The 17,963-nt window shown below is 42.2% G+C and overlaps 1 protein-coding gene across 1 annotated transcript in view; it reads right to left on the bottom strand.

The window, feature by feature from the left end:
* Nucleotides 1-784: 784 nt before the first annotated feature.
* Nucleotides 785-17,963, bottom strand: part of nrg3a (neuregulin 3a) — a 374,977-nt gene continuing 357,798 nt past the window's right edge. Inside the window, exons 7-9 of the mRNA XM_030070973.1 lie at nt 10,810-10,925; nt 8,395-8,580; nt 785-2,718 (exon numbers count right to left, since the gene is read on the bottom strand). Of these exons, the coding sequence (XP_029926833.1) occupies nt 2,025-2,718; nt 8,395-8,580; nt 10,810-10,925 (996 nt within the window). The 3' untranslated portion in view covers nt 785-2,024. The remainder of the gene's footprint in view (nt 2,719-8,394; nt 8,581-10,809; nt 10,926-17,963) is intronic.

Raw genomic sequence — 17,963 nt, forward strand, 5'->3', positions numbered from 1 at the left:
GCTGTTTCAACCATTGAAACCAATGAATTTTCAATTTCAAAACATACACGTATTCAATCACATTTTTTCTGGTTTTCCTCCAATATTTTTGTCTCTCCTTGGCGACTTCATTTAAATACAACCTTGACAAACCAATCATAACAGAATTTCTTAGCTGCAAGATCAAATCCGCCCTTTGTTTCTGTAAGAGACTGAGTTTCACTCCAAAATGACAGTATTTGAAAAATAAAATACAGCTGTCATGAACAAAATGATTGCTGGCATGAAAGTCTTGTTGTGCTTTACTTTTGAAGTTATGTCATTTTAGGCCTCATATCATCAACAGTAAAGAAGTTATGTTTTCAAAGCTAGAACTATCTGTTGAAATATTTACTTACAGGTAGCAAAATCTTTCCATAATCAGTGATTTCTGAAGTAAAACCCTTTTCTCCGAGCAGTGCTATGAATTGGGGAACTACTACTTAGTTTTTAGAGCTATTTAAATCTAGTTCTAAGGGTAAGATAAAGTACTTTGTGAATATCGGTCCCTAGATTTGTTTGGACCAGTGCAGGCAGGGTTGTGTGTGACAAGGCCAAAGGGATTACTGCGGTAAACGGGCGTCAACCAGGTTTCATCCAGAACGCACGTTGGGACAGGATGCTGTTGGTGTGTCAAAACTTTTTCCAAGCGATAATTAATGGACAAAAGACATCTTCACCAGAACTGCCGTCGTTTTGTACTTTTTTTTGTCGCCAGTAACACTTGGTTGTAAATTCATACAGAGATTCAGAAGGTACCAATCAACAGGATACAACATAGACATTTATTTCTTGTTTCAAGAACTCTGGGATTGCCAAACCTTGTGGCTCTCCCTCCAATCAGCCCCGGAAAGCAGCATTGTTCATTACCGACCAAGAGTGAAAAAAAAGAAAAAAGGGGGAAAAAAATTGCAGATATGCCTCCATGGTGCCTATTAGCCCTCTGTTTTCCCTTCAACCTTCTCTCTAGCCAACCAGCCATCCAATCATTTTTCCATCCACCCACCCATCCACCCCAGCCACACAGTTTCACACAGGGGACCTATACAGTGGTTTATGTGTGTGTGCATATATGTGTGAGGATCTCATTTGTAAAAAAATACATTGGATTGAAACAGTGGCCGTTGGGGAGTCAGCATTGGCACTGTCTTCAACAATCTGCTCTCCCAGATCAGCCCGGTTGTATAAGTCCATTGTTTTTTGTGTACTGTGAGTATTTACTCTTTCTCTCCCTCTCTTTTCTTGCTCTTCTCCATCCATCACTGTTCCTCGCGTTCAGCCAGGGAGGCGCTGTTTTGCACCGTGACTCCAAGGTGGTGTTGGTTATCATGGACAGTTGTACTTGTGATTCTTGGCAGGGTAAGACAGACGTTCAAAAGGCTCTCTCAGGCATTCGTTGTGGATTCGTCCTCCATTTCCGGCCATTCTGACTCTGGGTGGGCTCATACAATGACTCATGGCTCATGGATGTGTGATGGGACGTTAATAAGGGATGACGTTCCTAGGTTACAATTGAGCCAGAAACAAAAAGTGGACGGGATAATACAAAAAAACAGGGAGAAGAGAAAAAGAAAAATAGTTACATCATTCCTGTGTTCTTCAACTTTGTACTTGGTCACTTTTTGAATTCCATATATTTATATCCATATATATTTATATATATTTATATATTCTTTTTACAATTAAAAACACCATGGATTTGACAGACTATTTGGTTTCTTTTTGTCTAAGTAGAAGTGTTTCTCTCGTTTTTGTAAATAAATGCATGTAAATATTTTTTTCTCTTTTTCCATACTGTCAGTCGGTGTAGAGGCGGCCACTCGAGTGTTTGCATGTATCCATGCATATCATCAGCACATGATCAGATTCTCCATGATTTGATATTTTTTTCTATTCGTCACTGTCCCTTTTGTCCCGTAGATTCAGTGTCTGCAATCTTGAGTCCAAAACACCAGAGTCTGTCGAACACTGTCAAACCAAAAGTGAATGTCCTAAATGTTGTCCTTTCATTGGCCGGCCTGGCCCAAGTCTCTGTGTGATAGATTGGGGCTGAGTAACTGGGTCTCCGTGGGCCCATTAGAGCTCGACCCCCCGGCTCCTCCTCCGTTAGGGTTCAGGAAGCAAACAGTTTCTCTGACCTCCACGAGCGCAGCCACTGACCCGCTGCCACTGTTGCTGAGCCCACCCTCTTCGTGCTTCCTATGAGCCAGAGCCAACGCCCTGAGCTGCTCCTGCGCCTCCTCCAATAGCAGGGCCACCTCATCCTGCTGCTGGCCGATGGCGGACGAGCAGGAAGTAGAGGGCGCCCCGCGCGCTCCCTCTCGCGGTCTTCCTGCTTCCTTGCAGGGCGTGGCTCCGCAGGTGACCGACATGGATGAGGACGTGGCCACCGGGGTGTTGCTGGTTTGCATACACGACACCTCGTTGTCATGGTGACACTGGACAGAGGGGATGATGGGGATTGAACACGAGCGAAACGGAGGAGGCGGGGAGTGGCTGTGGCGCCGGCTGGGCCTCCGCAGGCTGCGGGTGGCGGGGTTCAGATCCTGGTGGTCGGAGGGAGCGCACAAACCCGAACGCACCTCCACGCGGCCGCTCCACGCCAATGACGGACTTGCCTCCATTGAAACAGGAGGTTGCATATGTAGGAAGGTGTCTTGTCTGGGGTCGCTGCCTGGCTTCTCGCCCTGCATCTGGCACCTGAGGAAGACAGGACGGAGGGCATGAAGCAGACAGAGACAGAGAAGGAAAGGGGAAGTCAGTACAAGAAAGAGACCGGGAACAAAGGTTACACAGTTGCAGGAAAAGTTTCTTGCTGCAACTCTCTTCACCTAGAAAACGAAGTCATTGTGTCTTTGAGTATGATTTCAACTCTGACCTTGTCAAACGCCCACACTGAAACACTGGCAGAATACACAGAGGGCCAGCTCTCCACCCTTTGCCATCTCGCAGGCTAACTGAGCACACTGAGAGGAAAGGAGATGGATCTGACATCTTTCTTTCATCTCTTAATATCCAAGTTCACACACACACACACAAAATCCACAAACCTAAACTCCCTTATACAAAGTAGAGAGGTAACAGAGAGTTCACTTTTCATAGCGCTGATTTAACCACTTCAAGTTTGTTACAAAATGCTGTTTCTATATCCTTTAAAGACGGCAGCTTTGGTCTGGGTAACTGAGGTAACCAGATACCGAGCGTGCTAATTGCTGCGGATTTTCTCCATAGTCGCCACGACCATTTGTTTTGTTTTCAAAGTCTTCTTAAGCCATTTCTGCTCAGAGACTGTTTGTCCAGCTCCGCCCATTTAAGTTAAAATGGGAAGGTTTGAAGGACATCAAATATTGATTTTCAACCTCTCTCTTTAACTCTTTGCAAGACTGACCATCCTTTCGTCCCCTTGAGTGTTATTAATGTCTGAATCCAGCTGCAGCCTGGAGTGGTAGCTCATTATCTCTGTGTAATAATTCATTATCCTCTGCAAAGGCTAGCTGCTCTCGCCGCATGAACATTCAACTTTGAGTCCCCTCTCTCTTGTAATAACCTAATCACACATTTACACCCTCCATCAAGGCGTGTAAAAATAGTAGTGGGCGGAGAAGGTGGTTCTCGGATTCAAAGGGAATCACATCCTCGCTTTATCGCTGCAGTATTTTTTCGGGACATGAAAATCTCGCCAAAACGACAGTGGAGATTTAGCGGGCCCATGGAGAGGATCGTGTGAGCGATAAGAGAGGATGATGCGAGGGTGCTAATTCCCGAGATAACATTCACAGACAAATCTCCCTTTTGATGTGCGGAGGCTCAATCAGATTGCAAAATCTAAGAAGCAGAGTTCAAATATAGACCCTGGAGCAAAGAGGAAGCAGCTAGTGGGGAATTACTGCCACTGAGGTGAGATAACTGACCGGACTTTTATCATTTACGAGGGCTCGTAACATGTATAAGTCCTTACAGTCAATTTCATTAATCCATTTCCCTACAGATAATTTCTGAATGCATACCATATCCATGGCCCTAAACTCAAAGTAAGGTCCCTCAGTAATTGAAGTGTCCACAAACATTACAATAAAGCAACACCTGTGCATTTATACATGTGAACCTGTATTGTATCTGCTGTCTTGTCTATTTTCTAAGCCCATATTAGGCGGTCAAAGTGAAGGCCGTGTTAGTCTTTGAGAAAAAAAAAAATAGACAAACAATACTGCAAAACAGTGAATGAAAATTCACAAATGCGGGCTCTCTCCGCGTCAGCCATTTTGGAGACAGGTATATCTTAAAATAGTTGTAACAACGTAGGACGTTCTGTCTCCCTGTCAGCCATTTTGGTGAGATAACACACGGCTTCTCTAACAGGAAGGGAAGAGAACAAGCGACCTTTCTTTCCAGCGCTTTTTAACTGTCATGCACAATCTGCACACTCCTCTGTCATGTCCTCTGCCTCGCTACCCGCTTCTCTCAGCTTTAAGTCCGAGTTCAAATGCATTCAAACAGCCTGTCTCTCCTGTCCATCCTTCTCTCTCTTTCCTTCTCCGCCATTGTGATCAACTGTCTCCATGGCAACCTGGACTACCATACTATAGAAAAGGGATTCTGTGGTCTGTGTCTGTCCATCTGTTGTTATGTGAGGGGGTGCATTAGAAAGTGAGAGAATGACCAAGTGTGTGTGTGTGACTGAATGAACGATGGATGTGTAGAATTATACCACGGATTATTTCCGATCTCAACTTTTGATTGGCTGAGAGGCATTCTCAGTGCAAATATCTCCCAGTGCTGGCACTCCGACTGCATTTCTGCACATGTATCACTCCACCTTGTTTATCTTTGGTAGCTATAACTAAGCCGACACCATAGTACTGATGCCCTATCAGACTGGTGCAGCTGATAAATAGTAATAGTCAGGTGGATGGCACCTATGGTACGTGCAACAACTTTGCCAGCTGTAATGTACATGACAGAGAAGTAAGCTGTGTAAGAAGTACAAGGACAGACAAGTGTTTGTTTTACAGCAAAAACCTCTGGTAAACTAAAGTTTTAAAGTTTTTTTTTTTTTTTTTTTTTTAAATGATTAAAGGCTGCTAATGATATTAAACTAAATCAGTTTTTGGATTAGTTTGGGTAAGTCAACCTACTCAAAAATCAGCAATCGACTTAATTAAATAATAACAATTAAAAAAAAATACAGAAATAAAACTAAGCACCAACCAATGCCTCCCAGTAGATGGAACTAGTTTTCTTTGCGGAATCATTTTATCAGGGTCAAATCATTAAAAAATCGATACTCCATTTATAATTTAATTGTGGTCCACCTGCCATAATACACTCAAGGTCATGCTATGCCATTAGCACTAATGTGGTGCGGTCACACAGCACTCCCTCTGGTGTATTGTTGCTTAAGTGTCTGAGTAACTGTGTGCGCCGGTCAGTAACTGAGAGTCAAAGTCAAATTTATTTTACTGATCATGTTTGACCAAAGCGCCATGCAGTACAAAACATTACAGGGTGAAATCTATCACAGATGGAAATAGAGGAAAAGTGATGAGACCAACAGTACAAAACACAGCTGCAGCGCTCCACAAACAGCACATGCATTCCGCCACAGGCACGCCACCCAGCCCGCAGGCCAGCCGAGCGGGGCTGACGTTTTTTAGTGGTGATGGAGCGCGCCGCCTGAATGTAAAGAGGGAGGCTGTTCCACAGTCTGGTGGCTGCAACCTCAGATGCCCGATCCTCCGCTAAGCTTCAGCCGAGGCAGAATATGGAGCAGCTAGGAGAGTTCAGGCGTCCTGAGGGAGCCGGAGGTCAGGTGAGGGTGAAGGAAATACATCAGCTGTATGGGAGGGGGGGGGGCAGCAGTCACATGGCACAATGTTAAATGTCAACTCTCAGTCAAAATGAAGTGCGGGGGCGAGGCGGCCCCTTCTCCCAGAGCCACTTATCACACTAGAGAGTGAGTGAGTGAAGGGGTGAAAGAATGAGTGAGTGACCGAGTGAAGGAGTGAGTAAATAAATCAGTGAGGAGGTGAATAAGCAAGAGACTAAATCAATGGAGCCAGTGACTGAGTGAATGGGTGAATGGAAGCGTAAGTGAGTGGATAAGTGAGCGAGTGAATCCATGAGTCAAAGTGAATGAGTGAGCGCGTGAATAAATAAATGAGTAAGTGAATGAGTGAGTGAATAAGTAAATGTGTAAGTAAATGAGGGGGTGAACGTGTGAGCAACTGAATTGTGAGTACGTGCATGAGGGAATGACTGAGCGAATGAGTAAGTGAAAGAGTGAGCGAGCGGGTGAGTTAACGACTGACTAAATGAGTGAATGAATGAGTGAGTGAATAAATAAATGTGAAAGTGAATGAGGGAGTGAATGTGTGAGCAATTGAATCGTGAGTAAGTGCATGAGGGAATGACTGAGCAAATGAGTAAGTGAATGAGTGAGCGAGTGAGTGAATGAAAGAGTGAGTGAGCGGGTGAGTTAACGACTGACTAAATGAGTGAATGAATGAGTGAGTGAATAAATAAATGTGAAAGTGAATGAGGGAGTGAATGTGTGAGCAGTTGAATTGGTGAGTAAGTCCATGAGGGAATGACTGAGTGAATGAGTTAGTGAGCGACTTAATTGATGACTAAGTGTATGAGTGAATGAGCAAGTGAATGAGTGAATGGATGAGGGAGTGAGTGACAGAGTAAGCTTGCACTTTTGCAAACCCTGTTGTCTGCCTGCATGTCTCTGTTTATCTGCATATCCCTGAGTGCAGTTTTGTGTATCTATGCATGTGTGTGTGTGTGTGTGTGTGTGTGTGCGCATGTACAAATGTGTGTGTGTTTTTTTCTCTGTACATGTGTGCACATGCAGAGTTTCTGTACATGTGTTTTGTGTGTGTGTGTGTGTGAGACAGGGTTATGCAGCTGTGTCTCTCTCTCCCTCTATTAGTATGGATATAGGCCATGTGGGGCTTTATCCTGAGCTGGGACCACTCACACACTCTCATTTGAAGCGAGTCTTACAGGTACAGGTGAGGAAAGTACTGACCTTCCCAAAAAAAAAATAAATAAATAAATAAATAAATAAAATAATTTTAAAAAACTGGGTCAAAGCACAAAGCCTGTCTGTGTTGAATATATATTCTGCTAATCAGACACATCTCACCTCCCTTGGTCGCTGTGCTGTGCAATTTTGTCTGCACTCCATGGATGGGGCTCCCAAAACAGGCACACACGTGCGCACACACACACTCTCACACACACACACACACACACACACACACACACACACACAGTAAAAGTACAGTGCTACTTTGTTGCAATAGCTTTGCAACTGTTGAGAAACCGTGAACCACGCTTGGCGTTGATTGTAGGTGCGGCTGCGAAGCCCTCACTTAGCCATTAAACAGCCGAGAATCAGAATGCAGCGCAGGGATAACGAGACGCTGAGAGACAGAGAGGGAAAGCGAGTGAGAGAGCTCGACGTGCAGCTCTGTATCCCGTCTTTAAAAGCACGAGCACCAGGCAAAGCGTTTCCTTTGAACTGGTGCCACTGCACTGCAGATCACAACATAACGTGACCTTGTTTTTTTTTTATCTTGGCTCAGCAGATTGGAAAACAAAGAGAGAGGGGGAGCGAGGGAAGTTCAAAACCAAAAAGTGCAGTGAGCCCTTTTTTCTTTCAAAAAAAAAAGGAAGAAGAAAGGAAGAAAACAAAACAGAGCTGGCTTTGAAATGTCCACTCTTGAAATGAAATTCAAAGCTTTGTCCATAGCAGGCCTGCATTTCTCAGTTAGTGGCTTTCATTGAAATGACTTGATAAACAAAGAGCAAGACAGAAGACGGGCGTAAATGAGGGAGGGGGGAGGGGTGGGGAGTGGAAGGGTGCTTTATACCAGTATCCCTTGTCAAAAGCGTAATTAACAAAAAATTACAATGAATTTAATGTAAAATTATCTATCTTATTATCTTAATTATCTTAAAATAATTTCAAATTGTATGCATACCTAATTTGTGCAGATTTCAAACAGTGAAGCCCTGAAACTGTACTGTATATTACGAAGAGTGGTTAAAAGAGCTGAGTTATTTATGTTATGATTCTCTGTGAAGACTTTTTGACCTGTTGTATTGACAAAACCTACCTCTCACAATGTAATATTGATGTGGATTTGAATGCAGACAAGGGGAAATATTCAATATATTTCAAGGACAAAATGTAAGTGAAAGTCTTTTCTCGGGTGAAGCGTCAGAATCACATTCGGTTCATTAAACAAAACAGAACAAAATCGGAAAATGTCCATCATTCAGGTACAGAAAAATGTCACTGTGACGAGGCTTTGATGTTCTGTCAGGTTTAGTTTGTTTAGTTTGCTCTGAATATAATCTTCTCACCCTGTCTGTGCCTCAGCCTCCTTCTCAGATGACTCCACCTCCTGGAGATGTTGGTAGGCGGGGCCTGAATATTTGGATCCTCCAATTGGATTCAGCCTTCCTCTGGGTATGGGTGGAGTCCTGCGAGGAGCTGACCAGTGGGTTGGCCGACTTCTCTGATCTGGGCTGTGGGACAAGGAGCCACTTCTGGAAAAAAAAAAATACGGATGCAAAAAGGGAGGCATCTTTCCACTGTTCAAAGCTAATATTTGAATTTCAGTGCTATAAAGGCAAAATATGATAGATGTCAACAGCTCCTGGGCACTCACTAATGGGTACTGATGTGGTTTACTAAAGTAAACCAAAACCAACTAAAACCTTTCTGAATCCATAATCCCTTGTAGACAGGCATTCTCAGAGTGCGGCCTGTGGGCCAGTGGCAGCCCTAATGTTTCTGGTTGCTCACAGTGACGTGGTGAAATGCATGCCTTATATTTGGTCCGGTTCCTATCCAGATTTTAACCAACCTACATCACACAGTACTTTGCTTTCAACGCTGGGCCCCCATGGTCTAAGCTGTCAAATCAGGAATGGTTCCATGGCAACTAGGCTCACGAGATGCCAGCTGGCGAGACACATTACGTCATCACTACATATGACGTATGCTGGCCGCTGCTACGTTGTTAAATGTCCACAGCTGTGAGAGCATTTATAGTTCTGAGTTGGTTTAGATCCCTGCCTATTGCAGCTCGACTGCTGAAATGCAGACAGCAGCGTCAGGTCTCCAAACTGATGTTGCTGGATATTTCATACATTTTTTGTAAAACTGCACTGAGCTATGGCAGCAGGATCTGTAAGACCATGTCAAGCTGAATTTAAATGAAATAACTGATAAAAGACAAAGATTAATAAAGAAAGTGTGTTAATTTGATATAACTCTGGTTAGGTACTGTGCAGTAGTCCTTTGCATGGCTGGCTCATGCCTTTAATACTTGCATTAAGTCAGTAGTATTGTACTAATTGAAAAACATGGTCTTGATATGCACTGCACTGTCTGTGCTCTTTCATTTGAATGAATTTAGAAGGGATTATAGATCCAAAAAGGTTTAAGTAGATTTTGACTGACTTTATTGAAGTGGCAAAATGTCCTATTTATTGAAATCCCCCTTACATCTATAATACTCCATGTTTTAAATATAATAATACACATGATCTCAATGTAATTTTGATGCTCAATAAGTTTTTCATCAAGAGAAAAAGAGTAAGTGGCATTTTTGCCCAAAATAACTACTCTGTCTGGCTGCAAGCCTTCATTCACATTCAACTCCGGGTTTTGAGGAATAGAGACTGCCTTGAAAATGGGAATTCTCCTAGCCATGATGACTGTAAGCCCTGCTTACAGTCAGATGCAGTTGGCAGTGCTGGCAGAGCACTGTACAAAGGCTTTTAAACAAGTTGTTCCCTCAACATGGAATTAGCCTCGGCCAGTCTCTGTCTGGCTATTTTGGACCATGGTATCCCACTACACTTTACTGTGCTGACAATAGTGTCCAAATCCCTGCCTAAGCCGATGCAACAGCAAACAAATAAACCCTGATCACCCACTGAGGGTGTCACATGTGGCAAGTGCACACAACTAAACAGTCTTGCAATCAACAAAGGTAGAAATGTCTTGCAGGAGATTGGTCAAAAGGTTCGAGACGTGGTTGAGAGACTCTAGACATGCTGGGAAAATGTTTCAATGCAGTGAGATGCATAGTAGTAGCAATAAGAGAAAGTCACAGGAGAGGTAAGCGAAGCCATATGTTTGAGTTGTGTGATTGCACTATTGTACAGACCAGCCTCAACAACAACTTCCTTCTGTTTGGCTCAGTTCTGAAAATGTGCACATTTACATGGGTGTGTACTGTAGTAGAAAATCTGATTCTGGCAAAGTTAAGACATGATTAATAACTCTCACAAGCCGGCACTTCTGTGTGCAGCGCACTGCAGATTAGAAGCCACAACATCCAACGTCCCAGCCAACTATAACACACCACTAACCAATGTGGGAAAGAGCTGATTGGGATTTACATGTCTGCACTGGCTCATAAATCCATGCGAAAGTGGTTATAATTTTATCTCAGTCCCATCTCCTCTGTGTTCATGACTGTTACAGATATGCTTATTAACATGTTTATGGCTGTAATTATAATTACTATCATTCTTCCATAAATCAACATTTAGCTTTGGCTGCACTATAATGCGGATAATTCAATTTCTCTCTTCACTGCATCCCAGCTGATTATGGGAAGGGACACTGAAGTTGCATATTGCGGTAATGACCAGCATTATTACCGTCTCATACAGTGGATGAATGTGAATGCTGCATCGTGGGTGTATATGCTTGGCATGGGCACATTTGTGTGTGTGTGTGTGTGTGTGTTTGTGCCATACCTGTGATGTTTTGCCGTGCCTCTGGAGCTGCTGCAGGAGGTGTTGGTAATATTGCAATGGGCAAAGCTGGATTCACATACAGTGCCCTCGCGAGACTGGGAGGACCTTTTACAGTACTGCAGAAACAGACAGGAGCAAAAACAACAAAAAATATTTAATTCCTTACTTGAGGCATTCTTCAAATTACAAATTACTATCAGCTGCATTAATTCACGTGCACTGTGAAATACAGTATTGATAAGCATCACATCATGCACTTAAGTGCTTAGTGTTCCCACTGGGCACACACATTTTTATCGGTCTTAACCGGGGCATCTGGGTATTTTCATAGGACTAACACTCAGCTGTCTTCCACACATTCTCCTGATAGCCTCAGTGTGGGGACAGCATATTGCCTCGACTGCTGGGAACTGATTGCAGGAGTCTAAATGGAGTTAAATGATATCTATTTCTGTCTATTCCACCTCCCTGAGCACCGTTTTACCATGTCAAGGATTGAGGTAAATGTTACAATGTGGAGTGTGGAGGGAGCCAGCTGATGGCTTGATAATGGAGAGTGCAAACGCTCTGCAGTTGTGTCGCAAATCTTCTGGCAACCGCGGGGGATGCCATCGTGGAGGTCCTTCTGCACAAATAATGGCTAAATATATGGCAACCCAGCAAGAAAAGGAGAGCTGCAAAGATTGTTGTGGTGAGGGTGTAGACTCAGTAACATAATAAATCAAAGTGAGTGGTATATTTGTTCCCAACTTTAAGTTACTGTGACATAGTAAATTGTCTTGTCTTTAGCCCCAGCCTCAACCCTGAAAACATTACAAATTGAAGCTGGACAGGGATCAGCTCAGTACAAATGGCTGCTTTTGGGCTTTGTTAGCAGGCCTTATTGAAGCAAGTGCAAGCTCGTAGCAGACACATTAGCCCGAGTGCTCCAAAGACAGCTGGTTAGCCATCCAAAGTCCTGGCTGCTAACAAGCTGTTATTATCTACACAGAGCCATGATCAAGTTTAGCAGTGGTGAAATGATCAGTACTATTCAAAATCAACACAGAAATTAAGCACGTTGACTAAATCCTGTTGAGACTATCTGGTTTGTCATTAAGAAACACAATCTGCTGCTCACAGCCACTACTGCCAAGAGGTGAGGATTATGTATCCAACATGGCTGCCAGAGGGTGTGTTACTTCACCTGAGAGTGCTCTGCAGGAGGAATTTACCCTCGTGGCAATTCATTACTGCATCCAGAGCACTGAATTAATAAACTGATGATCACTGAAGCAACGCTCTTTAATTTTCAGCTAATCTGATAAGATTATTATTGAGGCATAAATTATTTAAATGGTTTAAATGGGGGCCTGCATGGTAGCAGCCTTCGGTGCAAAGTGTGCGTGCACATCGTTTGAGTCTGGCTCACATGCTTTGCATATCGTTGTTGCTCTCTGTCTCTATCACTCCCGTCACTCCCCACTGTATCACACAAGGCAGAAATATCATGAAATTAATCTTTTAAGGCCTTTCGAAACTTGGACTTATCAAACAAGGATAGCTGATTAGTAAAACTGTGCAAAGTATTTCTTACTTTGGGGTGTGCGCCCATGATATCAACAGATGTTGGCCTAAAATGAACACACACCCATGTGTCTTTTCCACCAGCAAAGAACTGGCTCCATTCTAGTTTGCGCACAGACTTTTGAACCGTTCTTTGCATAGATCTGAGCTGAGAAGTTGGTTCACAGCTGGAACCATAAAACTGTAGTTCTCAAGTGGGAACTGAGTGTGTTTGTACTATCCTACAAGGAAAGATGGAGACAACTTCCAAGACAACTTTGTGGTCTGGTTAAAAATGTCTGTGCCAACACCAAACACTCTTTTGGTGGAAAAGGCATAACAGAGAGAGAGAGAGAGAGAGACAGGGGGAGAGAGAGACACACACAGAGAGAATGTGGTGTCACAAAACCCTCTATAGCCATGTACAACCAAGATAAACTCCCTTCAAACATCTCATCACAAGAAGAGTCACTATTAGTGGCTGGTGCTCTCCCTCTGTGTGGCAGAGAGCCTGTAAGCAGCAGAGCTCAGGCCTTGGGAATTCCTCCTCGGATGCTCAGAGCAGTTTAGATCCCTGCCTCTTGAACTACATGTGTCCCTGCTGGCCTGGTGTGCACTAATGTTTCTCTGCTCTGTTTGCCCCTCAAGTTTCCAGCTGACTAAATAAATAAAAAAAAAAAACATAGCTGAGTGGAAATCCCACCCAGTGGGACTGTTTCATGAGATAAGAACATGTATCATGCTTCCTTTATTTGCTGTGTACATGAGAAAAGGTAAACGCTTGGTTCACTCACCTCTAGGGAAACGCAACAAATTACTTTGGGGAAAAAAAAAAAAAAAAAAAAAAAAGGATTCCGCCTATGAGCTAACAAGTTAGCAAGTGACCTTGGCTTTTAGGCAGTTCATATGTTTTTTTTTTCCCATCAGTACTTGCTGCCTAGACTATATCTTTCTCTTTATGGCCTTCTATTCCTTTTGATCTCTTTCTCATCCGTATTGATCCTTCCTTTGTCCTCTCTCTTTCCTCTTTCTTAGTCTTAGCCTTCATGACAGGCTGACTAAATCAGCACAGCTATAGAACTATGAAGCTCCATGTTCTCCCTTTTAAATCAATTCATGTTGATCCTTAACTCGTTGTACTTAAATAAATATATAGTCAAGTAAAGCTCTTCCTTGATTCTGTGTGTCACAATAAGGTAGACTTAGTTACTCAGCAGCAAGGCTTTGCTGTCAACTTTACAAAACACACACACACACACACACACACACACACACAGGACAACACAAGAAAGTTCTGTACTTTCAACTTTGAAGACCTAAAAAATGTAAAAGGAGAGGCTCCAGCTTTTTTTTTTATTCTCTACAACTTTTTCTCTGGTTTATTGATGTGACATTTGTGGATTTCTTTCTTTCTTGTATTTTTTCAGCAACGTTTAGTTGAAACATACCATTGTTTGCAACATGGGGTAAAGAGGACCTATTTTTGTGTCTTTTCGTAGCACTTTTATGTATTTTATACCACGTTCCTGGTTTGATGTATGACTAACAGAGCTGTCACCTACGCAGTCCCTCCTGAGCACCCTCTGCAGGACACCAGCCTCATTAGCCTCACCCATACTGTCATGGTTATGTCACCATTCAGATATTTGCAGGCTAATTTGTGCGCATAAAACCATGGCACATTTTCATTCAAAGCTGAACTTTATATATTGGATTGACGTCTCCATTGAGGCAGAAATGGAGATGATTAGAAGGGGGTGCTTGTGTAAGCCACATGCAGAGTATCCCATGTGTTCACATGCTGGCTCTGTCGTAGGTCGCATCCGGCTCGTGTCCTGCTGGCAAAGCCCAATTTAAATTTTGCTCAGCAATCCTGAGTCCGCCTTCACTGATTTCTCTGAGGACAGACAGAGTGATATTAAACTCTGCCCAACTTGCATCTTGTCAAATTATAGATAAGCCAAAAATGGAGATATCCAAACATTATAAATGGGCTACAAATATAAATAAATCTCAAAATTACAGATTGACAGAAATGTAGATAAATATCAAAATTATAGTTCGGCCAAATACAAATAGGTACAGCAGTTCAAGTATTGAGCCTCATTTTATTTTGAAGATTTAAACCCTGCTGTGCTGCAGTTTCCAGTTAAATAAATGGTTTTATTTAATGTTATTGAAGAGCTAACTCATAGTTGTTGGTGTTTATACTGTTTACTAATTAAAAGTAAATGGTCCTGTGTAAATTGTTAAATCACTGATTGATGATATTCCCTAATCATATCAATATAATCAAAGCTACAAACTGCATTAAAACTTTCGTTTCCTCTTTGTCATTTCGTGTTGCATACTTTTATATAGGTATTATACAGTTACAATGGATGGTTACAGTGTTTAGTAAAGAGAAGGACCCTTTTATAAAATTGCATCTGATGACCAGTGCACCATATTAATGGTTATTAACATGTCATTAGGTAACATTTAAATAATGTACTCTTCACTGTTACTTAGTAAACAGTGTACAAATGTAAATAGTGGTTACTGAACATTAAGTAATACTTAAACTACAGCTGAAATTACATATCTAAACTACTTAAAAGTAGACTTCTGGGAGAGTTGCAGTATTTTATTGTTTATTGTGTAATTTAGGATCTAGTTAAACTAAGTTAGGATCTAAATTAGGATCTAATTTTGTCATGAAGGGACAAATATTTTTCAAACAGCTATAAATACCAAGGTAGTGGCAAAAACTTCACTTAGAAAATTAACTTTACCTACATACAGTAGCATTTCAGTTGAAGCAAATATACATGCATACCGATGTATTGCATCTGAGCAGTAGCATCAGCCACCACCCCGCCCCACTGATCTCAGTGAAGCCACTGCATCTCCCTGTGTACGCTCCAAACCATTTGTGCTCATTAGTTTCCCCCGTCTTCACTCACCAATGCTCTCACATCGCACTGATGTTAAAAATAAGCTGCTAATTAACAGAGAAGGTTCCACTGAACACTGGTTCATTATTGAGACTGTGATAACATAAATAAATTTAAAAAGGAAGCTGAACAAGGGAACAATACCCGAGTGACTTAACAAAGTGGGAAAAAATCAATGGAATTCAAACAAAAGCGGATCAGCCACCACTCGGTTGCTCTGTGAATGAAGTCATGATGACGAGGAAATGGATGGGTGTGTGATGGCCCCTGGCTTGTCATAACTGAGGCAATGTCCAGGTTCATTTACCTCACAACAGTTTGCTTGTGCAAGTTGAAAAGAAAAGTCACATTTAAATTTGTTTAGCTATTACACACAGGGTGCAATGAAGAGCTCTGTCTACGAGCACGAGGAGGGAAAAGTACATTCAGTCTGCTAATATTGACTCTCTGCAGCAGGGAACTATTTGTTTTTTTTTGTTTTAGAATCAGAATCGGGCCTTTCAAGACTCTGCTCTGGCAGAAATGCGAATCTATGTGCATGCGTCACAAAGTTATGCTGACTGTTTATAGGGGTCATCAATATGAGTTTCATGTTTTCTTGCACAGCTTCAGGGGAAGCAACTCTGGTCTTTATCTCCATAACTGTGCGGTTATACAACGGGCAAAAGTAATTGCCTCTTTGACAGTGACTTGATGCCTAGTGTGGATGTTGGTGGCACAGTGGGAGCATGCAACGGCATATATTAATGGATGTGTGTGGGTGTGTGTAGGTGTGCGTGTGTGACTGTGTGTGTGTGTCCGTGTGTACTGAAATGGATGTTTTAATCTCTGAGATAGGGGCCGGCATACAGTGCACGCCGCTGGCACTGAGGTTTTCTCACTGACAGACCGTCCGCAGGAAACCAGGAGATGATTTTTATGATTTGAGATGCTGACATCCATAACACAGGCTCACAGCTTTATAAACACACACAACATACACACAGACACACACACTGCACTATAGATTGAGACCTAAGCTTAGGAATAGCATGAAGCAGATAAGCACAGGATGGCTTTGTCCATAATAGAAACAGAGGAGTAGTAATTATGTGGCTGGGAAATGGCAAGCGGACTGTCTGGAGCACCTGTAGAATTCCTGATGGGGCAGTAAAACCTGATTGATAGAGAGAGAGCAGCTCACTCATAGTCAGCGCTAAGTTCACAGCTTAATCAAATAATTCCAACAAAGGGCCCTGTGGTGATAATCAGAAGTGCTCATTTTCCATAACTGGCCGCTGCACGGTACGTGTGCTGCCCTCTTGGTGAACCACACCGTTTTTGTGGGGTGTTTATCTACATGGACGTGGGCAGCTGCAAGATGTGGAGCATCAAACAAAAGCGGGTTCTCGACATTCAGATGAGGCGCAGGTGAAAAGATGCACATCACCTTGTCATTACGCTACAGTCAAAAGAAAAAAAACACACGATTAAAGCCTTTCTCAGAGCTGAAACAGAGATGCAAAACAGAGAAAAGCACTCAAAGGTAGGCATATCTCATTCTGTTGTCTGTTCTGTGCAACAATTAACTGTGTTTACTATCAGCTGGCTCACTGTGTATAAGGCATTTGTGCACATATCTGTATGTGTGTGTGTGTGTATTATTTCTGTGTGTTGCTAAAACACCAATGACCTTGTGCTTGTTGCTCTGTGTTGTGAAATTTTGGTAATTGATTGCCTGCAGACAGAAATCAATGTGAATCTGTGTGCGTAGGCACAAAATAAACAAATAGAATGCATTTGCATACGTTCCCAAAAGGCTCTTCTGGAATTAAATAAATAAAGCAAGATTTAAAAGCAACATTTATAGACTAAAGATCAGCTAAACTTGTTTTTCTCAACAATAGATTCTGTACAGTCTGTAAACAATAATCAGTAATTCATGTGGTTCTGCTAAAAGAGCAATTAGTTAGACAAATTAGAGCCACAAGGAATAGTTTTGAACCATGCATTACTTGGTTGTAGCATTCAGTTTAATTCTGCTCTACTCTAAGAATGGTGTGTGGTCACATAAAACTTTCACTTAAACTTGCACTTACACTGGAGAAATCAAACACTAATCATCAACATTATCACACAGTATTATAGTTACTGTACAGCTTTTACTGTAAGTCCATCTCAGAAGAGGTGCTGAAAAACATGGACAAATAAGTTACATGGAACGCATAACACACTGTAATTTTGCAATTCATTTTTTCCTGATTTTCGCCTAAATTGGTGGATAAGGAAAACAGGTGACTCCAACAAGAAATGCTGCTCGCCTTTTCCTCTCAACAACTTTGTCAACAATAACTGACTAATGAAATATCATTACAAAACAAAGAAGTATGCTTTCAACCAAGCTCCGAACATCTTTTTTTCTGTGGTGTTTCGATTTTCAGGTTGAACATGTTTGTGGGGAAAAAAGAAACATGAAACAGTCACTCTCTTCCATTTTGCAGAGCCTGTTCACATATTTAAAGGAAAACGAAACCTATAATTAACAGTCAGTGTGCGTCCATGCATGCAAGCATCCGTGTCTGCAAGCTCATGCTGTTAGGAGAAGATATTATCCTGAGCACATCAGGGTCTTTTATCTAAATGATTAGGGTAACATTAAGATTGAAATCCCGTGTTTATACAATTATATAAATA

This window comes from Myripristis murdjan, chromosome 15 (assembly GCF_902150065.1).
Source record: "Myripristis murdjan chromosome 15, fMyrMur1.1, whole genome shotgun sequence".
NCBI classification, from domain to species: Eukaryota; Metazoa; Chordata; class Actinopteri; order Holocentriformes; family Holocentridae; genus Myripristis; species Myripristis murdjan.